The following is a 22,852-nucleotide window of genomic DNA, read 5'->3' as shown; positions in this document are numbered from 1 at the left end:
TTAAGCTATCAGCTTCTAATTATAGGTAAAACATTACAATTAAATCAGGGAAGGAAGCCTGCCAGCACTATGGTTCAATAATATATTACAAATTAGAGAGGAAGATTAATTCAAATAATACTTTTGAAAAGAAGATAGTGAAATTGTAATCACTGCTTATCAAATCATATAACTCCCTGCCTCAAAATCTTATGACAATTACATGGGAAATATTAAATTTAATAAGATTATTTAAATATAAAAACTCAGTAACTTCCTGTTAAAATATGATAAAATGTGTTATTTATAAAGGAAACATGAAATATCTGCATTGTATTGATATTTTTTTTCTGATACATTTGAAACCCTGAATAAGAAGGGAATTCAAACCATGTTAAAAGAAAAAGGAAGACTCAGAGTTAACTACCAGTCCTCACTGAACTTATCTAAGAATTAAGTACAGTTCTGATCAACAGCTCAGTGGATACCTAACGAAACAATGTAAAGTGAACCAAAATCCACTTCAAAATCAGGGAAAGTATGAAAAAGAAACATAAAGGGAGTTAGAGGAGGAACTAGATGCTTTCATTAAAGAAAATCAGACTATATCATCAACTACAATCATTAAGGCATCATAATTTGATTAAATTGAACAGAATATGTAAAAAAAAAGTCTAGAATTAGATGCACATTAGGAAATTTAGTACAGGACAAAGAAGATATTGTGATTATGCAGCAAGTGAATGACTATTTAAAAGTCATGCTATTCCATAATTAATCATTCATATCAATATCAGACACACAGAATTATACAAGCATTACCATCCATCTTATGGCAAAATAAGATCAGAATGTATAGGAGGCTTTAAGGTAAAACGTAAGCATGAAATTTTTATAAAAGGTATGTGAATTAATTTTTTAAAACTTAATTAAAGGTTAAGAAGTCTTTCTAAGATAACTCCAAATTCAGGAGCTGGACTCCATTTTAAATTTTTTCCTGAGCAGATGATCATACCTGTGGCTGCTGAGGCCTGGGGAGGCAAAGCTGCTCAGTCTACCTGAGGGGAAGGTGAAGTGCAGCAGGCTCACTGCAGAGGTGATGTGGTGAGAGCCATTACTCTCAGCTGTGATCCAACTGTCCTCTGTCATGGAATAAACTTTAATGAAAAAAACAGACAAACAAAAAGTGTATCGAAAGGATTGAAAGTTGATTTGCTTAATTATGAGTATTCTTCTAATACTAAGTGGAAACCAATTGCTTTAAAGTGGATCAGTCAGGTAAGTAAATGGATGAATTCTTCTTATACAGACTTTACAAATGATTCTTAAGTCCATCTTAATGAGCATGGAAAGAATATCAGTAAATCAAGGAAAGTATAATTTTTATAGCAGTGAACTGGATAGTATTTTCTCTGAGTCAATATTCAAGTGTTATTAAAAAATGTTATGGGATTTTGGATTTCAACAACTTTATGCCTGTTTCTTTGTCCATAACTCAATTTGCTCAATTTTTAAAAAAATTTTCTAATCTCATTTGTACTAATTAGTTGTACATGACAGTAGAAAGCATTTATTTTTGCTCTATTTTTAAAGACTTTTTTTAAAATTTAAAACCAGATGTATCAAAATAAATGGAGGGAAAAGGAAAAGTTATATGGAGCCATTTCCATGGAATACTTTAGCACACAGTTAAGTTCTAAATGAGTGTTATGTATTAAAATTTTGATAAAATTTAGAATATCTATATTAAATATTGGTATTAACATAAATATATTAATTTATATTAAATATAAATATTAACTTAATATTTAACTTAGAATTTTTCAGAGTGGGAACAGTGATTGAATGGCTGTGGCAAAAATAAAATCAGCATGCTTTTTCACGTTGTATCAGTGAGGAGGCAATATCAAAGATACGGATATTCCTGTTAGTTTTTATGATCCTAGTCTTCAGAGAGAGAAAAGAGCAATGGAAGAATCAAAATATTTCACACACCAATTAAAATATTACAGCTTTGAAGAATATTTTGAGTTCATCTCATCATATAATTTCAATTATGAGGAAAGACCAGAGGACACAAAACAAATTGAGTGAAAATCATTCAATGAAGTGAGCTAATAAAGAAAAGTGGAGATAGGAAGAAAAACAGAGGATGGGGAGCCAGAAGGGGAGGTAGAAGTTAATGATGCAACCTGATGCTGAAGAACGAAGGGATAGGCACCCACCTACCTGTGCCAGCAGGGCTCACCTCAGCAGCTGCACAGCAGGGGAAATGCAGAGAGATTTGCTCCTTGTTAGCGTCATCATTACCTCTCAGGACCCACAGCTATAAATAGTTCTTATCTTTAGGAATGGAGCCAATTATCAGGACTGGAATAATGACCAATATCTCCCTGTGTGTTGGCTTTCTGGAGAAACTAGGTCTTCCCCACACATTGTCTTCCCCAGGGGTCAAGTGACATTAGCTATAGAATAGAGTAAAATGGAAACTGACCAATTCCCTTGATTACTAGTAATTACATGGCTCTGAACATGCTTTCTTACATTTGACATTAAACATTTATTGGCTTTTTAAAAGTTATCAAAATTCCTAATTATATTTGTTCAGGTTAATGCTACAATGTCCCCTTAACTCTTCATTCAATTTATAGCTTTGAGAAATATGCAAGTGTTGAGAATAGAGAGGATCTTCACTTGTAGTTTAATATCTAAAATCATTCTATGTTGAAGGCTTTTTTTTTAAATGATGGGGATAAGAAGCTATGTATATTCATAGGTTAAATATATTTATAGGGGGTTTATCACAGTCTTCCAAAACTACCTATTGAAACATCATAATAGGTTTTCTTGCAGGTCTTCTTTTACTTCTATGTCTACAAATGTTGCTTGGGAACCTGCCAGCTCCTTGTAATGAACGCAATATTCTATCCTGCTTAAATAAAGAAAATCTATTTATTTATGTTGAGAATTTTTTTTTTTTCCTGGAGGAATTAGGTTCCACAGTTTCAGTCATTTTGGGTCAAAAAAGCAGAGCTTTTTATGATAAACTTACTTGTTATCTCCATATATATGAACTAGAAAAATAGTAGATTATGAAACAACAAGAATATGAAGAGTCTGAGAATTAATGAATGTAGGGCAGTGTAAAAATCTCAATTTCTCCTGCTTAGGACAGATGACCAGGAAATTATGACTGACAAGGACTAACACAGCCTAGTTAATCTACACATGCATGCCTCCTGGTTTCGTATCATAACTAGACCTGCTTTTTGAGACCTGGGGAGAAATAATCCAACTGCTTCTCCCCAGTTTATCAAATGGCATAAACACCATTTTCCCTTTTTCCAGCATTAGACCATTTCTTATGCAAATGTGGCCACCTGGGATCCAAGCAGGGTCTCTGGGTAAGGCTACTGGTAAGAACTTGATCCAAGTCAGAACAAGTAATCTGCTTCCTTTTACCAAGAGTTTAGAAACATGAATAATTGTTCATTTATTAATATTAAATAAAATTAATTAACTGTTTTTCAAAGAAAGAACAATTTTGTTATATTCCCACAACCTTTGTTGCAACCTTATTGAATATTTTCTTCTTCATAGAAATATTATCATTTCAGCTCTCCCCATCCCTCCAAGAACCATTAAGTGTAACTTATATCCCATTGTTCTCTGTGCACATGATGTACTTTCAAACTCAGTGACCTTTTGCTTCTTAGTGGTGCAGTTCCCACTTCTCCAGGAGTTAATTGATGCACATTATCTTTCTTCTGAGTCATCATCATAATGGGGTAGGAAAGGTGATTTTGTGTCTGAGGCTGGAATAGTCAATATTTTGAGGCAAATCTTTAAAACTATAAACATCGGGTACTCCTGTCACTATTTTGTCACAAATCATGCATTAGTGTCCCTTCAGGTACACTGTTGCTGCTTTCTTTTAGAAATACCTGAAAAGGAAAAAGCCGGCAGGCATTTAGGTACAGGAGAAGGGAGCAGGAGTGGGCAGAGAAGTGCCTCCGTAACAAATGCCAGCGTCTCTCTAGTGACAATGACTGTCATCAAAGAGACAGAACATAAGTGCTGGCAAGGAAGTTAGAAGAAGGAACCTTCACACACTGTTGGTAGAAATGTACGTTAGCACAGCCGTTGTGGGAAAAGGTATGGAGGTTCCTCAGAAAATTAAAAACAGAACTACCATGTGATCCAACAGTCCCACTATTGGGTATTTTTTTTTTTTCATTTCTCTTTTTTTTTTTATTATAAAATTGTAAACAAATGGGATCCATGTTGTTTCTCTGTCTGTACATGGCGTAAAGGCATACCATTTGTGTAATCATAAATCTACATAGGGTAATGTTGTTTGATTCATTCTGCCATTTTTTCCCCTTCCCCCCCCTCCCCTCCCACCCTTCCCCTCCATCTATACAGTCCTTCCTTCCTCCATTCCTGCCCCCCTCCCTAAACCCAACTCCAACCCCAACACTAACCTTTCCCACTCCCCATTATGTGTCATCATCCACTTATTAGCGATATCATTCTTCCTTTGGTTTTTTGAGATTGGCTTATCTCACTTAGCATGATATTCTCCAGTTTCATCCATTTGCCTGCAAATGCCATAATTTTATCGTTCTTTATGGCTGAGTAATATTCCATTGTATATATATACCACATTTTCTTTATCCATTCATCAATTGAAGGACATCTAGGTTGGTTCCACAATCTGGCTATTGTGAACTGAGCAGCTATGAACATTGATGTGGCTGTATCTCTGTAATATGCTGATTTTAAGTCCTTTGGGTATAGGCCAAGGAGTGGGATAGCTGGGTCAAATGGTGTTTCCATTCCAAGTTTTCTAAGGAATCTCCACACTGCTTTCCAGAGTGGCTGCACTAATTTGCAGCCCCACCAGCAATGTAAGAGTGTACCTTTCTCCCCACATCCTCGCCAACACCTGTTGTTGGTTGTATTCTTGATAATTGCCATTCTAGTTGGGGTGACATGGAATCTTAGGGTGGTTTTGATTTGCATTTCTCTTATTACTAGAGATGTTGAACATTTTTCCATATGTTTGTTGATTGCTTGTATATCTTCTTCTGTGAAGTGTCTATTCATTTCTTTAGCCCATTTGTCGATTGGATTATTTACATTCTTGGTGTAGAGTTTTTTGAGTTCTTTATAGATTCTGGAGATTAGCGCTCTATCTGAAGTATGATTGGCAAAGATTTTCTCCCACTCTGTAGGCTCTTTCTTTGCATTGCTGATAGTTTCCTTTGCTGAGAGAAAGCTTTTTACTTTGAATCTATCCCAGTTATTGATTCTTGCTTTTATTTCTTGTGCTATGGGAGTCCTGTTGAGGAAGTCTGGTCCTAAGCCGACATGTTGAAGCTCTGGACCTACTTTTTCTTCTATAAGATGCAAGGTCTCTGGTCTGATTCCGAGATCCTTAATCCATTTTGAGTTTAGTTTCGTGCATGGTGAGAGATATGGGTTTAGTTTCATTCTGTTGCATATGGATTTCCAATTCTCCCAGCACCATTTGTTGAAGAGGCTATCTTTTCTCCATTGCATATTTTTGGCCCCTTTGTCTAGTATGAGAAAATTGTATTTATTTGGGTTTGTGTCCGTGTCCTCTATTCTGTACCATTGATCCACCTTTCTATTTTGGTACCAATACCATGCCGTTTTTGTTACTATTGCTTTGTAGTAGAGTTGAAGATCTGGTATTGCGATACCCCCTGCTTCACTCTTTCTGCCAAGGATTGCTTTAGCTATTCTGGGTTTTTTATTCTTCCAGATGAATTTCATAATTGCTTGCTCTATTTCTGTAAGGTACATCATTGGGATTTTCATTGGAATTGCATTGAATCTGTATAGCACTTTAGGTAGTATGGCCATTTTGACAATATTTATTCTGCCTACCTCCTGGGCCTGGGAGCCTCACCCTTCGCAGGCGAGTCTCCTTAGGCTGCCTCTCCCAGAGAATCTGCCCGCAGCCCTGGAAACTTCGCTCTGCCCCTAGGCGTGTCTCTGTGCGGCTCTTCCAGCAAGAAGCCACCTAGCTCCTGGGACCCTGCTCTGCACCAATCACCTGGCTATGCAGCCCCCTCCCCTGAGCCACCACCTGGAGCCCCGTACAATAGCTCGGAGACACAGAGACCCGCCACACACCTCCTCCTCCGGACAGCCGCCCGGTTTCCGATGCAGTCACTAGGAATCCAAACAACTCACTTCAGGGTCTCCTCCTCCCGCCAACCACCCGTAGCCCTAGGCAGTCACTCCAAGTCCAAGTGACCCGCCCTGTTCCTCCTCCTCCTCCTTGGGGTAGCCCCCCAGGTGTTCAGGAACGGTGGCTCCGAGACCAGGTGACTCACCACGCTCCTCCTCCAGGCAGGCCACCGGTGTTCAGGAGCGGTTGCTTTTAGTCCAATCAGCTCACCACTCGCCTCCTCCTCTGGCAACCGCCTGTGGTTCTGATGCAGTCACTCCCAGGCTAAGCGTCCCACCGCTCTCCTCCTCCAGGCAGGCCACCAGTGTTCTGGAGCAGCTGCTCCGAGTTCAAACAGCTCGTCACGCAGCTCCTCCTTTGCAACCGCCCGCAGCTCTGATGCAGCCACTCCCAAGTCAAGCAACACGCCGCGCTCCTCCTCCTCCTCCGGGCAACCTCCCGGCACTCAGGAGCGCTCACTCTGGGTTCAAACAGTTTACCACGCAGCTCCTCTTCTGGCAACCGCCTGTGGTTCTGATGCATTCACTCCCAGACCAAGCGTCCCGCCGCGCTCCTCCTCTTCCTCCGGGCAGTCCCCCGGTGCTCAGGAGTGCCCACTCTGAGTTCAAACAACTCACCACGCAGCTCCTCCTCTGGCAACCGCCCGTGGCTCTGATGCAGTCACTCCTAGACCCAAGCGACCCGCCGGGCCTCTCCTCCTCCTCCGGGGAATCCCCCGGTGTTCGGAAGCGGTCACTCTGGGTCCAAACAGCTCGACACGCAGCTCCTCCCCAGGCAGCCACCCGGAGCCCCAGCGGCTGCTCGAGTCCAAGCACTATGCTGAGCCGCCTCCTCTACGATGATCCCAGTTGTCCGTGTTTACCGCTCCAGCGGGGGGAGGGGCGTCTCGCCGAGCAACTCCACTTCACAAATTCCCTGCGTTCCGGGGCTACCGCCCCATCCGGGACGCCTCCCCTATTGGGTATTGATCCACAGGAAGTGAAGTCAGTATGTGGAAGAAACCTCTTCTCTTCCAAGTTTATTTCAGCACTAGTCACAATAGCCAAGAGGCAGAAACCACCTAAGTGACCACCAACTGATGAACAGATAAAGAAGATGGGTACATGATCACAATGGAATCTTATTTAGCCATAAAATGATAGAAATCCTGTCAATTTGAAATAATATGGATGAGCTAACTCCTCATGTTAAATTAAATAAGCCAGGCACAGAAGATAAGTACAATGCACATGAGGAACCTAAAAAGTGGATATCAGGAAGTTGTGAGTGACATGGTGGCTCCCAGAGGCTGGGAGAGCAGAGGAAAGGGGACTGGGAGGTGTTCATCAGTGGGCACCAAGTTGCACACCAAGCAGGGTGACTAGATAATGATAGCAATGTATTGCATATCTGTTTTATAATTTATTTGTTCTTTTTAGATACACATAAGATTTATTGTATATTTTAAAAAGAAGATATTTTAGTTTTCATTATACAGAAATGTTTGAGAAGATGGTGTGTATACACTGTTTTCAGTATTGCACAATACATTATATATATCGAAACACCATGTTTTCCCATTAACATTAGTAATTCTACATTATGCATTTAATTTTTAAATAAATAGATCAATGAATATTAACATTGAAAAAATACACCCAAGTAGTTCTTTACAAGAACTGGGGAAAGGCTTCGCCCCCGCGCGGGCTACTTTCTGGCCAGTCGCGCGTCGGCTGAGGCCCTGGGCGGGCACTGCGAAGGTTTGTTTGCTTGAGCTCGGACCCCACGACGGTGAGGAGTTCCCTCCCTTTAGGGAGGGCGCACCCGCTGCTTGGGGTGAATGGGACGTCCCATGGGCTGCTAGGGGTGGGGTGGGGACCCCCGGGGCTACTGCCATGAACTCACCCGTGGACCCCGGCGCTAGGCAAGCGCTGAAGAAGAAGCCGCCTGAGCGAACCCCCGAGGACTTAAATACTATCTATTCTTATCTTCATGGAATGGAAATATTATCAAATCTCAGGGAACTTCAGCTTAGATTAATGTCTGCAAGAGCACGCTATGAGAGATAGAGTGGCAACCAGATTCTTTTTTGCTCAGAAACTATTGCCAGATGTTGGTATATCCTGCTTTCTGGATCTGTACTTGTCAAAGACTCCATGGTTTTGCCTCCTTGCAGGTAGAGAATTCAAAGATAACAAAGATAATTTTCTACAAAGAGAAATTCCTGCCAGACAGTCTCGACGAAGGTTTCGGAAAATAAACTACAGAGGAGAACGCCAAACCATAACTGATGATGTGGATGTTAACAGCTATCTTGCTGTGCAGAATAATCTCCTGGCCTTCTTCCTCTCTGTTGCCTCCATAACCGAACTTATACAGACATGAAGCCAACCTGGAAAGAGGAATTTTATGGCAGCATCATTGATCATAGTTTTATACTTGGAGGGCTTCCTTTTGCTCAGACTTTTTGCATATTTTTTTCCACCCAAACTTTTATTCTGAAACAGTGTGGTGGGTGATATGCTCTGAAATCTACTTTTTCATTGTAGTCTCATATTACTAATACAGCAAGTGTCTTTCTCATGTACTACTTCCATGATTATAACTTTTGTTCCTCTCTCTCCTGCAGTGCTCCATATTTTGATTGGATTTAGAGCATTTTTCAGAGAGATTAAGGCATACTTGTCAATGCAGTTGAGTAAAACCTAATTATTAGGATACCAGATCCACTTAGCATCTTTATGGTGATGCACTGAATAATGGCAAATGCTACCACTTGTCCATGGATGTGACCCCTAAAGTTTTTTTGTTTTTGTTTTTGTTTTTGTTTTGCCCAATGTGTTTTTTGCTTTTATGAATTCTGCATGCGTGTGTGGGTGTGGGTGTGTCTGTCTGTCTCTTATTGATCAATTTGTGTAGTGAGAAATAGGAATCATCCCTTACCTGCACATGAGAAAATAAGAAGACTTTCGTGCAAGCATGTATGTGATTGCTAAGATATCTCCATAGAGCAGGAGTCAGGATGAAAGAGATACACACACGCACACACCTGCTGCATCATTCATCAGGAGAATTTGATTCAAACTATGTAAATTATAGTCACAGATGTAACTGTCTACATTGTGAACTTTGTATTTTTGTACTTGATCCATCCTGATTGTTTTTAATTACATTTGGTGTAAATATTTGTAGAATAAAGTGATGAATGAATAAACAATTTTTTATCACTTAAAAAAAAAAGAACTGGGGAAAGTAAAGAGAATGGAGTGGAGTCGCCTCAGACTGCAGCGCAGCTCTGAGGGAGTCCTGCCCAGGTTGATGGGAGCTCCCGGGCAAGACTGGCCCTTAGAGGAGTTCTGCCTTGGGTGGAAATGCCCGGGCTCTGGCACACTCACTTCTGCCAGTCACTGGATGGGAGCAAAAGGGACAGGGATGCTCCTGTGAGTGCTGCTCTGGAAACTGCAGTGGCGACAACTGGATGCTGCCAGCAGCCTCATCCCTTGGAGCAGGGGGTGTCTTGAGGGGTCTAGAGTGGCTGCTCCTGACACAGGGCCAGCTCCTCCCTTCCAGCTGCATTGCGGGCCCACGCCATTCGAAGACTTTACTGCATTGTTGTTGGAGCTCCCACTCTTGGCTTTGTTTGAACAAAGGCCCAACTCTATTTGCTAATATCCCTTTGCTTCTAAAACACTCTGTAACCTACCTTTCCATCTGTTTTCACTCTGCACTTCATCATAGTTGCCATCTTTTGAGGAAAACAGGAAATATTATGTGCTAAAAGTTATCAGGAATAGGCCGACTCTCTGACACTTGAGCGGTCTATGGAAGGGATGTCTAGTTTTGAAGAAAAATATTGTCTGTGAAGAACAGTGGTTAATTTCTATTCTTTTATTTAGTTCTCTTGCTCCATTTCACTGTCCAGGCCTTGCAATAAATTGGAAGTGCAGTGTGCACTTTCATTCCATTTCTTTACAGGGAGAAAAAGTCCAATATTTTATCATTAAATATAACTTGTGTTAGAGATACTTTGTAAATATCCTTTATCACATTGGGGAAATTTCATTCTATGCCTTCATTTCTAAGAGTTTTATCATAATAAACTTGTATTAGATTTTATTCATTGCATGTTTCTGTATTTATTGGGATGTGCAGGATTCTCTTTATTCTTAAGCTGTGATTTATCCCAATTGCTAAATTAACCTTTCACTTCAGATATAAAATTAATCTTTATATAACATATAATTCTTAAAATATATTGTTCCACTTTCTGGGGCTTTTTGTTCATTTATTTGTTTCTTTGGTTGGTTGATTTTGTTTTGTTTTGTTTTGTTTTGTTTTGTTTCAATGAATTGCATATATATTTTGAGGTCAAAAATTTATGTTAGTGCCAGATGCACTTTTGTCTGTCCATGACACTGGAGTAATGGAGTGGTTTGCAGATGGCCACATAACGGTCATAGGCCATTGTCACAAGAAGCACCATCTCATTCCCTGCAAAGAAATGCACACAGAGGATCTGGCTCATGCAACCCCCAAAGGAAATGGTCTTCTTGTCCTTTAGCAGGTCTGTGGTCAGTTTAGGGGTGGTGACTGAGGAAAGGCAGAAGTCAACAAAGGAGAGATTAGCCAACAGGAAGTACATGGGGGAATGGAGATGGGGGTCAGTGATGATTAGTAGCACGACAAAGAGGTTGCCCACCACAGTCATCAGGTAGAGTATGGAGAATGACAGGAAGAGGAAGATCTGCAGCTCCTTTGAGTTACAAAGTCCCTGAAAAATGAACTCATGCACCACAGACTGGTTTGCTTCTTCCATTTAGCATTTTCTGTTCTAATGGGATCCAAAGAGAAAGAGATGCACTAAGCACTTCTAGAATAGAAACAAGAACTTAATGTTCAGCTTGCAGTGCTCAGGTAACTACATCTCATGCACAAAGTGGAAATCTTAGCATTGTATACTAACTTGAAGTTTAAAATAAATATTTCTTAAATTTAGATGTGTGCACAGATTTGTGGCTAAGCAGGGGGCTACGGAAATGTAGAAAGGCAGGTCAAACATTACAACAGTCCTTTTGGTGGAAGAAAGAGAAAGGAGGTGGAAGGAAGTGGCTACATTTGACTGATGATTAAGAAGGTAGACTCCATTAGATATTTGTGATAAGGAAGGAAGGGAAGAGTAGAAGAAATCTTGGGAAATTGGTGAGACAGTGGAGCTACTCATTCATTATTGTATCTTGATATCCTTATACTCCAAGAATTTATTTGCTGAACAAAGGAAAGAAGTTTTTGAAGACTCAAAGAAATAATAATGCTGCAATGTGCCTCACTGGAAACCTCACTCCATCTTACACATCAAAGGAAGTGGGGTAGTTCACATCCTTGAGGGGGTTGATGAAAATATCTACATGTTAGAGTCTGAGGAAAGGAGAAGTAATTTGTATTTCTTGCTCAATGCGTTCCTACAGGTCATTCTGATGTATGATTACAAAGTATCCTAGATCCAAATTTATATTTTGGTCATGTTTTCCATATACATAATAATTATTTGTAAGAGCTTTCTAATACTTACAGTGAGTTTTTAATAATTCTTTAGTGTAATCCTTTCATTCTCTTTTAAAAATCTTTGGAAGGCATAATTTACATGTAATACACTAGAGACATTTGTAGTAAAGTGCAAATAAAAAAAAGGAAGGTCAAAAACTTAACCCATCAGAAGCAAAATACATAAGGTTATTAAAAAATGAATATTCTGATAAAACATCCATAAAAATCTTCCCCATAAACAGTTTTTCCTAGTCTTGAATGAACCTGTCCCTTCTGTATGAAAGACTTGTCTTTAATGCACAACTGTGAAATACATCTTAGGCTCTTTATTTTTCCACAGTGCATCTAGAACAACAATTTATATATATACTTCAAATACAATTCTATGCTTCTTGGACATAAACATATTGCTACATGGATACACAGAAGAATTAATTGATCCAAAGTCTACTGCAAAGTATGGGAAAAACTGTTCATCAAACCATTTGACAGAGGGGGTTTAAGTATCAAAAGTGACCCCCAGATGCTGAATGCTTATTTATACCATTGTATACTGTATTTCTTCACACTTTGAGTTTTCCCATGAGAGTATATTTCTTCAAAATATATAATCCTTGGCTTGAGCATTGCCACCTGTTTTCATACATTAACTGGCTCTTGGCTCTTAGTGGTAAGACAGATATCATCTTAGGGACCAGTTTAAATGATAGTTATGTGACAGTCCTTCATGGGATATAATAAAGTTGCAAGCTCATTTGTTTTTGGTAATTCAACTTTATTATTTCAGTTGCCCTCATCAAAATATCTATAAGTCAGAAAGCCCTAAGTACATTTTTCTGATTCTTTCCATTTTTCTTTCCTCCCTGCCTCTCTCTCCTCTGTTTTTCCTTCCTCTTTCTCTCCTTTCCTTTTGCACTTCCTTATTCCTTTCTTTTTTTCTCCCTTTCTTGTCTTCTTACATCTCAATTTCAATGTTTTTTCTATTTTTAGACAAGAATATGCCAGGTGTGTATTAGGCACATTTAAAGAACCATATTTTAATAATAACAGCAATTATCGCCAATTTGCCGATGTGAACAGTTGATTTTTCCCATCATACAGTTAGAAAGGGGCAAAGCTGGAATAGAAATTGAAGTCTGTCTGATGCCAATTCCTCTGAAACAAATCACATGCTGGTTATGGCTTCAGATAGGAATCTTGGTTTTGGGAAGTCTAAGAAAACTAATAATATTTGTGAAATAAGACATTTTGTTCTATGATAGACAATGAAATACAAATAAAATTAAATTGCCAATAACAGTAGGGAAAGAAGCTCATGTTTATATTAAAATAATTTGAATCTCATCATTTGCCTTCAATTTGAGTATACTTTATCCAATTAATTATAATACCTGAATATTTCTGCAGTATTTGCACTTTGAGAAAATGATACAAGAGTCACGATCCAAAAAGAAATAGAAAATAATAGGGTAAATTAACCTAGGAGACTGGGAATTTGTAAGAGTATAGAAAGACTATCTTTTGTTAGTTTGTGAAACTGCTATAAGTGTCTAGAAGTGTCAGAAATAAGTAAGAAGAAAATCAATCTGTAATATTTTTATGTAGCATAACATCTAAAATGCAAATTCAACTGTGGAAAACACTCAACAAAACCCCCATATTATTCTTAAATTAGTAGATGGGATGCAGTGGAAGTTTAAAATCAGACAGTTTGTGATTTATTTACTCTACAAGAGCCCTTCTGAAACCAGATCTTCAGACAAGGCTTACCCTAGATTCTACCTCACATCTCAAGCCAAGTCCAGTTAGCTTTTTGCAGTGACCCGTGTAGGTGACAGTGTGTGCACCTTGGCATGATGTATACACACTGTGAAGAGTAGACTCCAGCTAGAGACTTTCCAGTTCTGCTTTTAAATTTGGCCATGTAGTGGAGAGACTTTTGCTTTCATGCTCCTTGGGGATCTTTATCTTCCAGCCTTCCCTGATTTGAAGACATCATGTGATACTGCACCCTTTTCAATGCTGGGTGCAAGTTAAACCAGTTAAATACAAGTTACAATGTAAGAAAAGACAGTTTAAATGAAAGGTAAAATATTTTTGCCAGGATATGGAGAAATTGTACATTGTTGGTTGCCGTGTGAAATGGTACAGCAGTTATGAAAAACAGTGCAGAAATTCCTTACAACATTAAAAATAGAATTATCCTAAGACCCAGCAAGCAGTTTTCCTTACTTATCCACAATTTTACTTTCCATGATTCAGTTACCCACTATAAACTGTGACCTAAAAGAAAGGTGAGTATACAGCAGTGGACACTTTGAGGGGAGAGGAGAGAGGCCAGCTCACTACTGCAGTGCATTGTGACAATTGTTCTACATTAGTTATTGTTGCTAATCTTGTCGTGTAAATTAAACTTTATGGTAGGTGAGTGGGCAGAGGAGAAAACATTCAAGTAAGGGTTTGCTGTTTTCAGACTCTTATTGTAGATCATGCAATGCATCCTTCCTGGAAAGAGGGACCACTGAACACATGTCCATCAGTGGAGATTTTTTTCCTTGTGTTTCTTGGTTTGCCATTTTTATGTTCAACTAATCTGATATGAAATGTGTGATTATTGCCTCCCACTTGCATTTTTTTTTCTGTCCCAGTACCCTCCTCCCTCTGTCCTTCTGTCCTTCTCTCCCTATTGTTTCTTTACCTCTTTCATTCTTTTCTCACACCCTTACATGAACTTATTTGCTCTACCATCTGTTATTGTATCCTGAGGTCTAGGTTCCCAAGTCACCTCAGTTAGAAAACCTAAAGACTCAAGACTTTCTCCCAGGCTGGTGTGCTCCAAGCTCTTCCTTTTACTGCCTCATTCAATCAGTAGACCCTTGGACTCAATCACGGATGTGAAAAAGCATAAACAAAGTTGCATGCCTGTGTGTGTCACATAGCTATGAAGTGAAGGAGCTATGAGAGGCAGTGTCTGGTAAGGACCTTGGCTTAGAAGGGAGTTGGAGGGAGTGTAGGATTTCTGTGAAGCTTGAAAAGTAGTAAGACCTTAGTGACACAGTAAAGCGATTTCTTACAGTTTGTAAATGTATTTTAACAGATGATGTAATACTTTTCATTTGAGTTATGATATAATTTACATGAAAAGTTTTAGATTTACAACTATTCAGTTACACATACACATTTGGAAAACCATCACGCCATCCAAATAAACAACAGTCCCATGGATAGTAGAAGAAATCAGGGATGAAATTAAAAAAAAAAATTTAGAGGTAAATGAGAACACCAATACAATATATCAAAATCTCTGGGACACTACAAATGCAGTGCTCAGAGGAAAGTTCATTGCATTGAGCTCGTTCATTAAAAGAATAGAAAGTCAATGAATAAGGGACCTAATATTACATCTCAAAGCCCTAGAGAAAGAAGAACAAGTCAACACACAAAGCAGTAGAAGACAGGAAATAATTAAAATCAGAGCTGAAATCAATGAAATTGAAACAAAAGAAACAAAATTGGCAAAACAAAAGTAGGTTCTTTGGAAAAATAAATAAATTTTTTTCTCTCTAATGAAGAGAAAAAATTCAAATTACTAAAATTCACAATAAAAAAGGAAATATCACAATGGACACTACTGAAATACAGAAGATAATTAGAAACTATTTTGAAAATTCATACTCCAATAAAATAGAGAATCTCAAAGACATCAACACATTTCTATAGACATGTAACATACCCAAATTGAATCAGGAGAACATACAAAATTTAAAGAGATCAATTTCAAGTAATGAAATAGAAGATGCCAACAAAAGCCTACCAACCAAGAAAAGGCTAGGACCAGATGGATTCTCAGCAAGTTCTACAAGACCTTCAAAGAAGAATTAACACCAATACTCCTCAAATTGTTCCATGAAATAGAAAAGGAGGGAACCCTTCCAAACATTTTATGACGCTAGTATCAACCTGATACCAAAACTAGACAAAGACACATTAAAGAAAGAAAATCTCTGACCATTAAATATCCCTGATGAACATAGGTGCAAAAATTTGGAATAAAATTCTGGTAAATCATGTACCAAAACATGTTAAAAAGATAGTGTACCACAATCAAGTAGTATTCATTCCAGAGATGTAAGGTCGGTTCAACATACAGAAATCAATAAATGTAATTCATCACATCAAGAGACTTAAAGATAACAATCATATGATCATCTCAATAGATACAGAAAAATCATTTGACAAAATACACCACTCCTTCATGTTCAAAATCACTAGAAAAATTAGAAATAGTAGGACCATACCTCAACATGGTAAAAGCTATCTATGCTAAGCCCAAGGCAAACATCACTCTAAGTGGAAAAAAATTAAAAACATTCCCTCTAAAAACTAGAACAAGACAAGGATGCCCTCTTTCACCACTTCCATCCAACATAGTCCTGGAAACTCTAGCCAGAGCAGTAAAACAGACCAAACAAAGTAAGGCATACGGATAGGAAAAGAACTCAAACTATCACTATTTGCTGATGACATGATTATAAATTTAGAACATCCAAATGATTCCACTAGAAAACTCTAGAACTAATAAGTAAATTCAGCAAAGTAGCAGGATATAAAATCAACCTCATAAGTCAAAGGCATTCCTATTGGAATTCACTAAACGAGAAATTAGGAAAACTACCCCATTCACAATAGCCTCAAAAAAATTAAAATGCTAGGGAACTGATTCTAACAAAAGAGGTGAAAGACCTCTATAATGAAAACTACAGAACACTAAAGAAATTGAAGATGACCTTAGAAGATGCAAAGATCTCCCATGTACTTGGATAGGCAGAATTAATATTGTCAAAATGGTCATACTAGGGCTGCTCAGTTAGTAGAGTGCTTGCCTCACAAGCACAAGGCCCTGGGTTCTAACCCCCAGCACCACAAAAAAAAAAAAAAAAAAAAAATGAAGAAAGAAAGAGGAGAAAAGAAAATGGCCATACTACCTCAATCATTTTACAAAGTTAATGCAATTTCATTCTTTATTGAAATAGAAAAGGCAATCATGAAATTCGTTGGGAAAAATAAGAGACCCAGAATAGCCAAAGTAATTCTTGGTGAATAAAGTGAAGCAGGAGGCATCCCAATACCAGACTTTAAGCTATACTATAGACTGCCACAGTGGTGTATGACTATAAACCCAGCAGCTCGGGAGGCTGAGACAGGAGGATCTGGAGTTCAAAACCAGCCAGTCTCAACAAAAGCAAGGTGCTAAGAAATTCAGTTAGACCCTGTCTGTAAATAAAATACAAAATAGAACTAGGGATCTGGCTTAGTGGTGGAACGCCTTCTGAGTTCAATCCCAGATACATCCCCAAACCCCCCCACACACACACAAAAAATGAAACTATACTGGAGAGCCAGAGTAGCAAAAGCAGCATGGTATCAGCACCATGCTGTAGACCAATGTAGACATGTAGACCAATGGTACAGAATAGAAGACACAGGGACTAACCCACATAAATAATAAATACAGTCATCTCATACTAGACAAAGGTGCCAAAAATATACATTGGAGAAAAGATAGCCTGTTCTACAAATGGTGCTGTGAAAACTGGAAATCCATGAGGTAACATGAAATTAAACTCCTATCTCTCACCTTGCACAAAAATCAACTCAAAGTGGATCAAAGACTTAGGCACTAGAACAGAGATGCTGTGCCTAAAAGAAGAAAAAGTAGGCCCAAATCTTCATCATGTCAACTTAGGACCTGACTTCCTTAACAAGACTTCTAAAGCACAAGAAGTAACATTAAGAACCAATAAATGGGATGGACTCAAACTAAACACTTCTCAGCAGAGGAAATAATCAATAACATAAGGAGAGAGCCTACGGAATGGGAGAAAATATTTGCCTTCTGCACCTCAGATAAAACATTAATCTCCAGGATATTTAACGAACTCAAAAAACTTACACCGAAAAATTAAATGGGCTAAAGAACTGAACAGACACTTCACAGAAGAAGAAATAAAATTGATCAACAAACATATGAAAAATGTTCAACATCTCTAGCAATTAGAGAAATGCAAATCAGAACTACTCTAACATTTCATCTCACTCCAGTCAGATTGACAATTATCAAGAATACAATCAACAATAAATGTTGATGAGGATGAGGGGAAAAAAGTACACTCATACATTGCTGGTAGGACTGCAAATTGGTGCAATTACTCTGGAAAGCAGTGTGGTGATTCCTCAGAAAACTTGGAATGGAACCACCATTTGACCCAGTTATCCTACTCCTTGGTTTACACCCAAAGGACTTAAAATCAACATACTACAGTGATGAAGCCACATCAATGTTTATAGCAGCTCAACTCACAATAGCCAAACTATGGAACCAACCTAGATGCCCTTCAGCAGATGACAGGAAAGGAAATGTGGTGTATATTCACAATGGAATATTACTAGACCCTAAAGAAGAATGAAATGATGGCATTTGCAGGTAAATGGATGGAGCTAGAGAATATTATGCTAAGTGAACTAAGCCAATGCCAAAAAACCAAAGGCTGAATGTTTTCTCTGATATGCAGATGCTAATTCATAATAAAAGGTGGGGGGCTATGGAAGAATAGATGTACTTTGGATCAGGCAGAGGGGAGTGAAGGAAGAGGAGGGAATATGAGGGTAGGAAGGGCAGTAGAATGAATAGGACTTTCTTACCATATGTACATATATTATTACACAACCAGTGTGATTCTACATCATGTACAACCAGAAGAATGAGTAGTTATGTTCCATTTGTGTACAATATGTCAAAATGCATTCTACTGTCATGTATAACTAATTAGAACAAATTTTAAAATGCATTAAAATAGCGAAAAGTAAATATACAATAGTCCTGTTAAATCCCAGACTTTCCTGAGGTACCTCATAGTCAACTAAGCCCCACATCCCAACACAGACAACCAGGACTCTGATCTTTGTTCCTAAAGATTTACCGATTTTTTAGTTTTTAAATGCACTTTCATTGTATCTACTTAAGGTGCATAGCGTGATATTTTGATATCCATATTGTTAGTGAAATATTTTCTGTACTCAAATTATCACTATCCATCATTTTACATAAAAAAAAAACTTTTGCATGTGTGTGTGTGTGTGTGTGTGTGTCTGTGTGTGTGTGTGTTAAGAACATTTTAAAAATCTACAGCAAATTTCAGCACACAATACCAAATTATAAACTATGATCTTCATGCAATACATGACTTCTGTAGATTTATTCATTCTAATAATACATTTTTAAATTTTACCTACTTCTACCTATTTCCTCCCCAACTCTACTTTTGGCAATCCCATTTCTCCTCTGTTCCTATATTTTGAATATTTTGTTAAAATTTCTGCATATAAAAAAGATCAAACATTAGTTTTCTTTCTAATTCTGGTTTATTTCATAGCATAATGACCTCCAGTTTGATCCATGTTGTCACCATTACATCCTTTATACATGCTGAATAGTAATCCATCATATTTATATGTGCCACTTTTTCTTATTTCCTTTCTTTGCATATATATACAACATGCATCTTATAATAGTTTGTTTAATTTTTATAATAATTCATGCTTTGATGCCTACCAACTATATAATAGTACCCTTTCCACATCCTCAGTGGAACTTGATCTCTCTCTTTTCATTTGTTTAATTATTAATTTATTTATTTTGCATAGTGGGGATGGAATCCAGGACACTGAGCATCCTCGGCAAGTGCTCTGCCACTGAGCTGCATCACCAGCACTTCTACATTTTGAGATAGGTCTCCCTAACTTGCCCAGACTGACTGGGCACTTGGGATCCTCCTACCTCAACTTCCCAAGTACCTGAGATTACAATGTGCACCACTGTGCCCGGCAATTGTGCTATAATTTTAAAACAGAATTCACAATCAATTCAAAGAGATGTGGTAAGTACTGAATAATCTAGGTCAAATATGTTCAGGAAATTCAACTCAGTACCACAATGAGCAAAAAATACTTTATACTTGTTAGGATGGCTACTATATATATATATAGAAAAGATATCAACGATTTAAATTTGAAGTTACTTGGAAACACTATGGGAGCAGAGGGGATGTCATTATAACCTGTCTTATGCTAACATGATCACAATGTAAATCATACAACCTTGTTTATACACATCACTTCTGCCTCCTAAAGTGACCCATAATACATTGGACTCATTTCTGATGTTAGCAGAAAGCTTTGAATAGATTCTGTAGAGGAGGAGTGGACATAATCCTGAATATGAATATAAACAGGTCAGGGAGGCAGATGCCACTTTCAACAGAGCACAAAAAGGCCAGATGCCTAAGTGGAGATGTCCATCACACAGGTGAAAGTAGTCCCTGAACACTCAAAAACAGACTAGTCAGCAGAATCTGTCATAATGATGCCATTTTTCTCAGTCTTTCTGCTGCAATTTGTACATCTTTGTTTCTTAAGGTGTAGATGACAGGATTCAAGGCAGGGGTGATGGCAAAATCAACTATGAACATGTATTTGTCAATTGAAGATGTAGGGAAAGGCCACATGTAGATAAATATGCATGGAGTGAAAAAAAGAACCACCACAGTGATGTGAGCTGACAATGTGCCAAGAGCCTTGGATAAGTCCCCTGAGGAACGTTTCCAGACAGTGACCAGAATGAAGGCATAGGAAAGGAGGAGCAGGAAGAAGGTGACCATGCTCATGAAGCCACTGTTGGCAGTACCAAAAAACTCAAACTTGGCTGCATCTGAGCAGGCAAGCTGTATGACCCTGGGGAAGTCACAGTAAAAGCTGTCTATTGTATTAGGACCACAAAAAGGCAAGTTTATAATCAGAGAAAACTGAGACATCGCATGGATCACTCCCGTTACCCAGCTCATGACTACAAATAAAATGCATTTTTTGGGGCTCATCATGGTCAAGTAGTGGAGAGGCTTACAGATGGCTGCATACCTGTCAAATGCCATGGCCGTGAGCAGCACCATTTCTGTTCCTCCCATGATGTGGATGAAGCATACCTGTGCCATACAGCTTTGGAAGGAAATTACTTTGTGCTCCTTTAGAAGGTCTGTGACCATCCTGGGAACTGTGGTGCAGGAAAGTCCCACATCAATGAGGGACAGGTTGGCCAGCAGGAAGTACATAGGAGAATGTAGGTGAGAATCAGCAATTACCAAAAAGACAATGAAGAGATTTCCCAGGATGATCCCTAAGTAGAGCAAGGAGAAAGTCAGTGTGAGAAAAACTTTAGTTTCCCAAGAACCCGAGAGTCCCAGCAGCACAAACTCAGAAACCACAGAGCCATTCAGTCCATCCATTGACTTAGGCGCGGAAGCTGGGTTCCAAACATCTGTGGATAAAAAGTGAGGAAGAGTCAGAATCAGTTATAAAGTGTATTCCTCGGTAGCCCTGCCAATCTAAGGGTTACAGATATGAGAGTTAGAAATCATTGAACTTGATAAAAACAAAATGAAACTTAAAAATTATCATGATAGACCACATGACAAGTGAAAGAGTATGAAACAGGCTAGATGAACACAAATGGGTCACTCTCCATTTAGATCCATGAGCAGGTTTTGTTTTGTTTGCCTCTTAAGGATTTCTACATGTTTTCCCCCACAACTTTCTAAGTGTTCTTCTCTCATAATCTCAGGGACAATAATTTCAGCTATTTTCATCTTTAAGCTTTTTTAATAATTCAAAAATTGTCTTTACCTGAATATCTTACTTCACTGTTCAATGCTTTCAGGACAAAACTGTTTAGTATATTTCACGTGTTTAACTTTTCTCTGTGTGTTGTTTTTATTGGAACAATTTGCCATGAAGGACATGGCCACATTTTGAGATTTATAATATTTAACCCATGAGTCATCATAATGAATACAAGGACTTACACACTCAATACATATTGCCTACAAAGACAGAATACCTGTTAGAATGCAAAATAAGATGACTAAACAGTGCTAATTTTAATAGATAGAATTTATTAAATTGTCTTCCATTCAAGGCACTAGACTGGGCATATTATCAGATCTAAACTTTACAAAATTTCCTCTAGTATTTTGTTAGACCCATTTAATAAATGAAAAAAACTGAGTTTCAGAGGGATGGAGTGTCAGAACCAGGACTTGAACCCAGACCTCAGCATATGCTAATCTCACACTTAACCATGGAACTCTTCTCTAAGGCCAGCACTCTCAAGTATATATATTACGCATCTACCCCAAACATCCATCACTTAAACTTCATTTGACTTTTACTATCCTTAAAATGTTAAGGTAGTGACTTCATTAAAAAATGAATCCTTATTTCCGTGTCCGCCTTTAATTCTTCTTTTTCTCTCCAACATTTCAGGGGTAAGTTTATTCTTATTTTTTTATCATTGAACTGAAACATTCTGGATCTATAGATTTCATTTTTTAGAGAAAGAAATGCTAGAACTTAATATACTGTGGAATATGATTTTTCAATGTTATTTTGCTTGATATCCCTGAAGGATTTGATACTTTTTGTCCTTGCCCTATTGCTAACTTTTACAACTCTTGGCTTTGTGACTTCTATAAAGTCATTCCCCTTGCCATGTCTTCCTAGCAGAAATTCTATTTTTTCAGGTAGGGGAATGAAAGCTATCAACTTTAGACAAAATATCTCTACTCCAGATCAAGATCACAGTGCATTATCTTTCTAAATCTATTGTTCTAATTCCATTCTCCTCAACCATGGGTTTGTATAGGATGGGGCCTATGATCCAGGACTATTGGATGAGATGTAAACCAGTATGTCCTCTGGAGGGCTTTTCTTAAACAAAAGGATGAACCTCCATGTGCAGAAGGGATTTTTTTTCTGTATTTAATGTTAATGTTAAGCTTAAAGGTGAAACAACCACGAAATTCTAAAATACATAAAACAAATAGTGAAGAGTTAGAAAGGGAACATGAAATATAGGCATTGTATAGAGTTATATATATTATTTTTCTGATGCATTTGAAACCCTGAATAAGAAGGGAATTCATACCATGCTAAAATAAAAAGGAAGACTCAGAGTTATATAACTACCAGTCCTCACTGAACTTATCTAAGAATTAAGTGCAGTTCTGATCAACAGCT

General features: G+C 38.2%; 1 protein-coding gene across 1 annotated transcript; it reads right to left on the bottom strand.

Annotated features, from left to right (window-relative positions):
• Positions 1–20,139: 20,139 nt before the first annotated feature.
• On the bottom strand, positions 20,140–21,063 carry LOC124976451 (olfactory receptor 4F21-like). The gene has a single exon (XM_047539324.1). It carries the CDS (start codon positions 21,061–21,063, stop codon positions 20,140–20,142), a length of 924 nt encoding a protein of 307 aa, XP_047395280.1.
• Positions 21,064–22,852: the final 1,789 nt, after the last annotated feature.

This window comes from Sciurus carolinensis, chromosome 2 (assembly GCF_902686445.1).
Source record: "Sciurus carolinensis chromosome 2, mSciCar1.2, whole genome shotgun sequence".
In the NCBI taxonomy this organism is placed as follows: Eukaryota; Metazoa; Chordata; class Mammalia; order Rodentia; family Sciuridae; genus Sciurus; species Sciurus carolinensis.
Note: the sequence above shows the minus strand (reverse complement) of the source record. Positions and strands in the feature narration are given on the sequence as shown.